The 10,362-nt window shown below is 42.9% G+C and overlaps 1 protein-coding gene across 1 annotated transcript; it reads left to right on the forward strand.

The window, feature by feature from the left end:
* Positions 1–400: 400 nt before the first annotated feature.
* LOC143440690 (vomeronasal type-1 receptor 4-like) lies at positions 401–1,365 on the forward strand. The gene has a single exon (XM_076927468.1). It carries the CDS (start codon positions 418–420, stop codon positions 1,363–1,365), a length of 948 nt encoding a protein of 315 aa, XP_076783583.1. The 5' UTR covers positions 401–417.
* Positions 1,366–10,362: the final 8,997 nt, after the last annotated feature.

Raw genomic sequence — 10,362 nt, forward strand, 5'->3', positions numbered from 1 at the left:
CTGTGAGTTTGAGGCCAGCCTGATCTACAGAGAAAGTTCCACACAGGGCAAAACAGAGAATCCCTGACTTGCAAAACCAAAAGAAATAGCAAAGAGAAAGAGGAGGAGGAGGAGGAGGAGGAGGAGGAGGAGGAGGAGGAGGAGGAGGAGGAGGACAAGGAGAAAGACAAATAGGAAGAGAAGAAGGAAGAGGAGGAGGAGGAGGAGGAGGAGGAAGATAAATAGGAAGAGAAGAAGGAAGAGGAGGAGGAAGAGGAGGAAGAAAGGAAAGAAAAGAGTTGGACATTTCATCACTTTTCTTGCTCCTTTGCTGTCATTCATTATATTTTTCTACAAACGCCAATTTTAAAATTGTTTTAAAATACAATCCATTTATTTGGCACTATAGACCTAAAAATCCTGACCCCCCTTAACATCATGCTTCCAAGTGACGCCATCTTCCAGATATTTCTCATATTCCAATTTTGTCTTGGTGTCTCAGGGAACTCAGCACTGTTAATGTTATATATATACAGTTTTTTCTTCAAGCCTCATTTTAAAAAGTTGATAGATTTAGTTTTCATGCACCTGACAATAGTTAATATGTTGACAATCATATTCACATTGATAAAAGATATCATGTTATCCTTTGGAGTACCCAAGTTTTTGGACGATGCCAGTTGTAAGGCAATTTTGTTTTCATTCAGAGTCAGCCGTGGTCTGTCCATCTGCACCACCTCTGTTCTAAGCACATTTCAAGTCATCACCATCACTCCCAGTAATTCTAAGTGGGCTTGGCTTAAGCCTAGACTCTCTAAATGGATTTTTTATTCCTTACTTTTTTCCTGGCTTATTAATCTTCTTATCTATGGGTATATGCTTGACATGGTAATGGCCAAAACCAATAATTCCCATGTTGGCCATGGATATTCAGATGGTTACTGTCAAAACACGCACTTTGGGAAAAAAAATTCAGGGTCATTTTTTAGCCTCATCATCACTCATGATCTCTTCTTTGTGGCCGTCATGATGTGGGCCAGCCTCTACATGGTGATCTTCCTCTACAGACACCGCAAGAGAGCCCAGCATCTCCACAGCCCAAGTCTCTCCTCCCAGTCATCTCCTGAGCGCAAAGCCACTCACAGCATCCTGTCTCTGGTGAGCTGCTTTGTGTTCATTTATTGGTTGAACAACTCCGTGACCCTTTATGGTTTTTATACTAATGATAAAATTCCAAGACTGGAGTCAATTAATGCGATTTTGTCAACATGTTACCCAACCATCTGCCCTTTTTTACTCATGAAGAATAATAAAGTTATTTTGCAATGCACTTCTTCATTTTCTGTACTGAAAATGTCCTGTTTTCAAAGTTCACTCCATGGCTAAACTGAAACCCACACTTTATTGGTGTTAAAACAGTGTCTGATTTTCATGGATGCCTGAAATGACATTAGTTATAATTCAGACATTCTGTATACTATTAAAAATTCAGGTAGTTAACATTTTTTTAATACAACTCCATGTACATAATTTTAATAATTTTAATATTTATTACCCACTCAAACTATGACACTTTGTCCAAAATAAACATATTTTAAATATTTTGAACAACATTTATTTTCTGATTTTTGGCTATTAAAATACTTCTAATCAAAATTTTGAAATACAATTTGGAGTTTGGGTTATGCATTTTACAGTGTTTTCTGTTCTAAGGAACACCTTTGAAACATTGAACAAATGAATTTCTGTTTCTTAACTACCAAGTACCACGAATGCTGCTGTAGGTAAGACTTTTATATAGAACAAATGGCAGTTATTTAAGAATGTCCTTTTATCATAGCTGGCTTTGAGTCACCAATAATTATTTTTACTATTTTAGTATGGTTTTAGTTATTTCTTCTATATTTGAAATTGTGACATAATTTGACAATTTCCCTTTTTGTTTTCCTCCTTGAAGACCCTGCTGTATATCTTCTTCTTGCTCTCTTTCAATTTCATGACCTCTTTTTCCATTCATTTTTATGTATGTGTGTGGAGGGCAGGTATTTCTAAATACATAAATGCTACCAACTCCTTATAAAGTGACAACAATTAATGAAAAAAGAGGATATGAATTTGAAAGGATAACAGCCAGGTGTTTCTACACAAGCATGAGTATCTGAGTGTGATCGCCAACATCCAGGTAAAGACCAAGTCACAGGGGCATGTGTTTATAGCTGCAGCTATAGGAATGTGAAGACAGTAGGATTTCTGGTCCTCCCAGGACAGTCATCATAGACTAACTGATGACACTCAGAACCCATGGAGATCTTGTCTCAGGAGAGAACAAGGAAGAAGGCTCATAAAGGTTGTAATGCTGTAATAAGAAAGAGCTCTGTGAGTGCAAACTACTAGACATGACATTGTTGTTGCAAGCTGGAACTCCTAGAACACATAGTGACCTTCACAGGATCAAGAAACTTTAAAATCCCAGAATGGCATCCAGTGGCTGATGAAACAGATGCAGAGACCCACAGCCAAACATTAGGTAGAGTTTAGAAGTCTTGTGGAAGAGTGAGGAAAAGGATTGAGGGAGCCAGAGGGGTCAAGGACACCACAGATCAACAGAGTCAATTAGCTGGAGCCCATGGGGGCTCAAAGAACTGAACCACCAACTAAAGAGCATACAAGGGATAGACCTAGACCTGTTACACATGTATAACAGATGTGCAGCTTGGTCTTCATGTGGGTCCCCAAACAAATGAAGCAGGGCTGTCCCTGACTGTTGCCTGCCTTTCCATCTTGTCCCTTAGTGGGACTGACTTGTCAGGCCTCAGTAGGGGACCATGAATAACTTGATGTGCCAATGTGAGTTGGTAATCCATGGGGGTTTCTTCTTCTTGTGGAGAAGGTGAGGGGTAAGTTGTGGAGGAGTTTGTGTGTGTTCCTGGGAAGTGGCTGAGATCAGAATATAAAGTCAATAAATAAATAAATAAATAAATAAATAAATAAATAAATAAATAAATGAAAATTTTCGGGATGGGGTAGTCACTCATGTGTCACCATCCCTTAATAATAAGTGATTGACCTTTCTTCTGACCTCCACTAGCACCAGCCACAAGTGTGGTACACATACATTCATTCAGGCAAAATATTCAAATACAGGAAATAAAAAAAAAGAGAAAAGTGTTCTGAGGTGCTCAATAGATGGCTCATCCTTTAAGAGCACTTGCTGTTCTTCCAGAGGATACAGGTTCAGTTCCCAGAACACACATGGAGTCTCACAACAGCCAAGTTTGTTTATGATTCTTTGCTTTTGTTTTGGAAAGAGGTTGGAGAGAGAAAGAGAGAGAGGGAGAGAGAGAGAAAAAGAGAGAGAGACAGAGAGACAAACAGAGACAGACAGAGACAGACAGAGACAGAGAGACACACAGAGGGAGAGAGACAGAGAGACAAAGAAACACACAGAGGGAGAGAGAGACAGAGAGAGACAGAGAGACACACAAATGGGGAGAGAGAGAGAGAGAGAGAGAGAGAGCAAGAGCGAGCATGCATCAAGCTGAGTGGCTAGGGATGTAGGAGGAATCCTGGAGCAGTTGGTAGAAAGGAAAAAACTAAAACATACTGTGTGAAAATGGGCTACACAGAGAAACCTTGTCTCAATGAACCAAAGGATTAATGATGATGATGATTAAAATGATGAGGATGATGATATAATAATAATAAAATAATAATGATAATAATAATAAAGTTTAAAACCCAAGCAGGGATGAGAGAGAAGCCCCTGAAGTCCCAATTGTACATTGGCACTTGATGGCTACTCTGAGAGGAGAGTCATTTTCTTTAGACCTCTGGCTCCCAGGAGACTGCTCACATCCCAGGGAATGGCTTCAGACCCATGAACACCTGAGCACACTGAGTGGGTGAAATGAGTTATAATTTTTAAAAAAGAAAGCATATGTTAAGAAAGAGATGTGTTGGGGAATGCTGACAGAAGTTGGACAGAGAGATGGAATGGGATGTGGATATTTTTAATACATTGTATGCTGTTTTCCAAAAATAAATAAAATGATTTTTGATAGTTTTGGGTTTTTTTTTCTATTGAGGTTGTTGTGGTGGTGGTTGTGGTTGTGGTGGTGGTGGTTGTGGTGGTGGTGGTTGTGGTGGTGGTGGTGGTGCTGGTGGTGGTGGTGATTTGTTTGGTTTACGTTTTCATTTCTGGTTGGTTTCTTTTGGTGGGGACAGGGTGTGAGATAGAATTTTACTATGTAGCTTTGGCTGTCTTGGAACTCATTGTATAGACCAGGCTGGCCTTGAACTCACAGAAATCCACCTGCCTCTGCCATCCAAGAGTAAAGTTGTATTAAGGTGCTAGGATTAATTGTGTGGGTTGCTACCACCACCCACCAAAAAATGTTATTTTTCAAAATCAATAAAAATAAAGAATTGAGTTGGAATTTTCATATTCATCACAGGTAAGTGGCCAGAACTTAGAAAATATCATGAATGAGGTAACCCTGTCACAAAAGAACACACAGGGTATGTACTCACTGATAAGTAGATATTAGCCCAAAAAAATCACAATTCCCATGATACAACCCAAAGCCCACATGTAGCTTAGGAGAAAGGAAGACTAGGGTATGGATGCTTCAGTCCTGCATTGAAGGGGAAACAGGTTGACCTCAGGAGGTTTAGGTGGGGAACCTGGGACAAGAGAGGAGGGGGAGGAAATAAAAGAGACGTATCAGGTACTAGAGGGGACAGAAGAGAGGTATAGATGGTCAGAAAACTGAGTAAAAATGTTTAGCAGGGGTGATGAGGAACTGGGGATAGCCATTGGAGGGTCCCAGACATCAGGGAAACGAGAGGCTCCCAGAATCCAATGGGGGTAATTTTAGCAGAGAAGTGGAGACAGAACCTGTAGAGACCACTTCCAGTAGATTAGCATGGCCCCCAGTGATGGGATGGGGACAGGTACCAATCTCAAAATCTTTAACCCAGAAATGTTCCTGTCCAAAGGAAGAACAGAGACAAAAAAATGGAGCAGAGACTGAAGTATAGGCCATCCAAGGACTGCCCCACTTGGGGATCTATCCTATCTCCAGACACCAAAGCTTACACTGTTGCCATTGCCAAGAGGCACTTGCTGACAGGAACCTGGTGTGATTGTTCCTTGAGAGGATCAGCCAGCAACTGATCAATACAGATGAGGATGCTTCTATCCATCCATCAGACTGAGCTCACGGACCCTGCTGGGGGAGCCGGCAGAAGGACTGGAGGAGCTGAGGGGGTTGCAACCCCATAGGAAGAACACCAGCTGGCTGGACCACCCTGTGATCCCAAGAATTAAACTACCAACCAAGGAGTGTACAGGGAGGGATCCATGGCTCCAGAGACATAGGTAGCAGAGATGTGCCTTGTCTGACATCAGTGGGAGGGGAGGCCCTTGGTCCTGTGGAGGTTTGATGCCCCATGGAAGGTGTATGCTGGAGAGTTAGGAAAAGAGTGGGTGAGTGGGAAGGGGAGCAGCCTCATAGAGGCAAAAATAAGAAAGGAGAGGGAGGTTGTGGGATGGGGAGCTTCTGAGGAGTAACCTGGAAGTGGGATGTCATTTGAGATGTAAAGGAATGGAATGACAAATTAAAAATCAATAAATACTATTTTTTTTAAAAAAAAAAAATCTGGATCATGAGAAAAGATTCCAAGATTGACCTTTGGCTACCACCTGCCCATGCACAAATGTGCACATGAACACACAGACCCAAAACCAATTCCACTGATGCAGGTCTCATGTTTATTGTGAAACCAGGAAGCTTGGTTTCACAGAAATTCAGGATCTCCTTTTTTAGACTTGTATTGGAGTTTTACCTCTACCAATTGTGTGCTGTACCTGCAGAGGTCAGAAGAGGGTGCCAGGTTGCCATGCAACTGGAATTACAGATGATTCTGAACTAACTTGTGAGTGCTAGGTACTGAACGAGGTCCAATGCACAAGCAACAAGTTTTCTTAACTTCTGAGCCACTTGTCACCCTCCAAAGATTATCACTTAAAATACTGATGAGAGAGAGGTTTCTTTGTGGCCATCATGATGAGAACACAACAGCCCAGCTTCTCCACACCTCAAGCCTCTCCTCCAGCCATCTCCTGGATATAAGCCATGCCCAGCAACCATTGCTGTTTTTCTTTTAACAATTGAACAACTTTGTTACTAGTTATTGGTTTTATACATCTGATTGGGGGCAGAGGGTAATGCAATTTTAACAATACACTCTATTCACAAAAGCTATGAAATAAAATCAAACTAATTCTCCATACACTGAAAACGCAGATAAATGGAAAAACACAGACATTATCTTTTGAAGAAGTTGCAAAGAGTGTTAATGTGACTGGGAACAAGGTGGACTTGTTTGTGGTGAAGGTACTTGGTGAGAGACAGCATAGATGAGGTGGAGAAGTGGGTTCATATGACCTGCACGTGCAGCTTTAAGTGCTGCATTTACAGCAGATCAAGTGTTGGGAGACACTGCTACATAAGGTCGAAGCCACCCTGTTCACATAGCTCCCCTGACCTCTGTGCAAAATGGAGGACTCCCTTTCCCTACAGGACTTCCTCTTCTCTACATTACAAGGTATCCCAACACCCACAGTCTACCTGTGCAAAGTCACATATTCCTTGGGAATATTACAAGTTCAACTTCCTGGAAAGCCTCTCCATGCAAATGAGGTATCCACAGAACCTTCAACCTCAGCCAATGAAAATTCACCCTAAGAAGAAACCCTTCCCACTTTCCAAGGATTATACAGTCCTGTTCACCCCAAATAAATAACACAAGTTGTTTTTTGACTACGGTCTAAGAGAGCTGTTTTCAGAAAGAGCTATAACATGGACACCCCCAACCACACACACATGTCCTCTACCTTCCATCCCCCCACCTAACCCCCAGCATTCATTCTAGCCTTTCATCCTTTCCTGCCTGGTGTGTAAAAAAAACATTCAGACCCCAGAACTCAGCTCCAATCCATCCTTCCCTGTTTGGTGTGAAGCAGCAGCACCTGGACATGCAACGGGAAAAGAGAAAAACGAAACCACAGTCAAGGGAGTGGAGGAGCATATGGAGCTGTGGTGCACCAGGATCAAGACATCCTCATCTAGTCACCCAGGATCCTCTGCCTCACCCAGAAAAGCATTCCTGTGGTTCCTGAAACTCAGCAGAGAAAGGTATAAATAGAGATGGAAGTTGGGATCCGACTGAGAGTAAAAACTGTCCTTGCCATAAAAGCAGAGGACGTTCCTTGATGGGGTGTGGTTACTTGGAGAAGGCACCTGTGTGAGGTGCTCAAAGCTGACCTAGCAGATTAATCAAGGGAAAATGGGTATGGAAATAGAGCAGTTTCTACCACATCTGCCTGAGCAGACCTTTTCCAGCCTTGTTTGAGAATGTGTCTGTAATAAAGTCTTTTGCTTTGTTCAAAAAAATATTTTGAGAAATATCAAATAAATAATTTAATGTCATATCCAGGTATGATGGTATACAACTTTAATTACAACTCTTTGCAGGCAAAGGCAAAGAGGCAAGAAGATTCCTGTGAGTTGGGGTCCAGCTTGATCTACAGAGTGAGGCCAAGGATGGACATCCAGAACTCCATAGAGAAACTGTCTCAACAAAAAACTTAGTGATGCACCTGAAGCTTTTAAAATTTGAGAGTTGTTGTTTGTTTGTTTGTTTGGTCTGTTCAAGACAGGATTTCTCTGTGTAGCCTTGGCAGTCTAATACCTCACTCTGTAGACCAGGCTGGCTTCAGAGATCCATCTGACTCTGCCTCAGAGTGAGGGGATTAAAGGTGTGAGCCACCGCTGCCCAGCTGTAATTTTGTAATTTTCCTTTCTTTACAACATGGATATCATCATTGTGTTTGTATACTTCCTACTGCCTCCTTGACTCCCCTCCTCATTCTCATTGACCCCTATTTCCATTCATTTTTTTTTTCTGAAACAGAGTCTCACTTCGGCATTGGCTGGCCATTGACTTGCTATAAAGAGCAGGCTGGCTTTGAAGTTAGCTCTCTGCTCCTGCCCCCTGCCCCGGTCCCACCTGTGCCCTTGTTCCTGGCCCTGCCTCTGCCTCTGTCTCCCAAGATCTGGGAATATAGGAACCCACTACACCCAGCCACCCCTCCTTTTCTGCATTCAGGTCTTGAGTATGTGAACACCACTATGGGAAGGAGCATCAACCAACCCCCAAAACCTCTGAGCCAAAATGTGCCCTGCCTACAAGATGCACATGGATGATGACAGAGCACAGATGGGCAAAATGGCCAACAAATGACTGGCCCAACCTGAAACCCAGTCTGTGAACCTCTGTTCTGCCCACCTCAGGGCACAGCCACTGGAGAGGCAAAATGTGGGGCGTTTGATTGTGCTTATCCCACACCACTGGATAGGTGATGGGCTTCAGGGAAGCACTGAGATACTGCTCCAGTAATGGGAAAGCTGGAGCTGGTTTGAGGGTCACTGGGCCTGTGACGAGGGTGGAACCTTGGGATTCTCAGACTCTTGGACATCCAGACACTGCTCGAGTTGTGGAAGAACAGAGAAAGGAATCCAGGTTTGTAGGGTGGGGACTGACATCTAGCCCAGAGCCAGGGGAAAGCAGAGCTCCATGTTAGCTCAGTAGATTGCACTTAGCTTGGTGGTAGTTGTGGCTGAGAGCACAGAGAGGCCTTCTATGAAAGAATTAAGGTCTGTAGGCAAAGACCTTCTATATATTCCCCATAACAACGGTGGATAAGAGACAATCCTTGGTTCTAAACTGTTTATTAACTGTTCATGGTAGAAAACGGTGGAAACCTCTCAGGGTGGACACAAGATTAAATAGCTTGCCCTTAGTGCCTCTGTAGGACCCCAAGGGCTGCTATGCCCTGGCCGAGACTTTCCATGTGCTGCTGTCTACTAAGTAACATTCTGTGGTTTTTCTAAGATCAAAACATTCTGATGTAGGCGTGGTGCCCCAGGAAGGGAATTTACGCTTGACAGCCCATTGCCCCTCAATTGAGTTCCTGTTTGTGTTTTTCCTTCCCTGGCTTGGTGTATATATTGACTCTGCTCAGTAAAAGCTTTAGCATTCTCAAATAATGAGTCTATGTCTTCCTTTAATCCCCCAGGCCTACACCCAAGCTCAATACTGTGGCAGCACTGGTGGTGTCAGGCCTTTAGTTACCTCATTAGTATGGAGAACTCTATTCTGGGCCTACTTGACCACAGCTCAAATTTTCTTTTTTTTTTTTTTCAAACAAAAAAAGCAAAAATGGTAATTATTCAGCTTTTAAGAAATTAAATAGCAAACCCCAGAATAAATCAAAACAAAAACCATAACATGTCATATGACTGTTCTTTTCCAAGCACAATAGCACTGACTAATGAATATAAAATAAAATTTATCATTTGCTCTTTTCCCAATTTTTTTTTTTTTTTTTTTTTTTTTTTTGGTTTTTCGAGAGAGGGTTTCTCCATGTAGCCCTGGCTGTCCTGGAACTCACTCTGTAGACCAGGCTGGCCTCGAACTCAGAAATTCACCTGCCTCTGCCTCCCAAGTGCTGGGATTAAAGGCGTGCGCCACCACCGCCCAGCTCTTTTCCCAACTTTTACTACATGAATGTTTTTAGAAGCTTGAGCTAACTAGCCCCTACCATGTGACTGAGATTATAGTCCCACAAGGAAATAAGTTTCTATCTTTGGAGGCCCCATACAACTAGGTCCCTCAGAACCTTTACACTGGCACTTTCATGAGAAAAATGGGCACTGTCTGTCAGAGCACAAGCCAACCTGGCTCCGGTAACTCTTCAAGTTTTCTAAGCTCTCCGCACGACAACAATTCTAAGCCATTAGTGATCCTGGCAGCCACTGCCCCATCATCCTCAGTAGCAGCCTCCCACACTGCACTAAAATTGGGAATAACAGAACTGTAGACCAAACTTTGACCTGTGCTCTTGGGAGTTGGAATGGGAAGACAAAGAGCAGTGACTGCTAAGTCTACTCAGTGAACACCTTCAAGGAGTAACCAAGTGTGCTGCCTGTACTTACCCACCAATAGAAAACAAACCTAGAGCAAATAAGCAGGCCACATTGAACCAAGCTCCTCAAAACAGAGGCAAATTTAGTGACCCAGGGTCACAGTCCATGCTAATAACCTCAGTTCATCTAGACCCTTTCCAGAAGAAACTTATGTATCTCCTAGCTCCAGAGGCACTCCTGCCTAGGGCAGAGAAGAAAGGAATCAGGCTTTCCGGCTAGGACAATGCCACATAGAGTTGAAGTTGTGCAGAAGACTACAGCGTGAGACAACAGCATCTTCAATATCTAGAGATGCAGTGCTTAGCCCACTGCATCACACTCCTGGAGCGTC

This window comes from Arvicanthis niloticus, chromosome 30 (genome assembly GCF_011762505.2).
Source record: "Arvicanthis niloticus isolate mArvNil1 chromosome 30, mArvNil1.pat.X, whole genome shotgun sequence".
NCBI lineage: Eukaryota > Metazoa > Chordata > Mammalia > Rodentia > Muridae > Arvicanthis > Arvicanthis niloticus.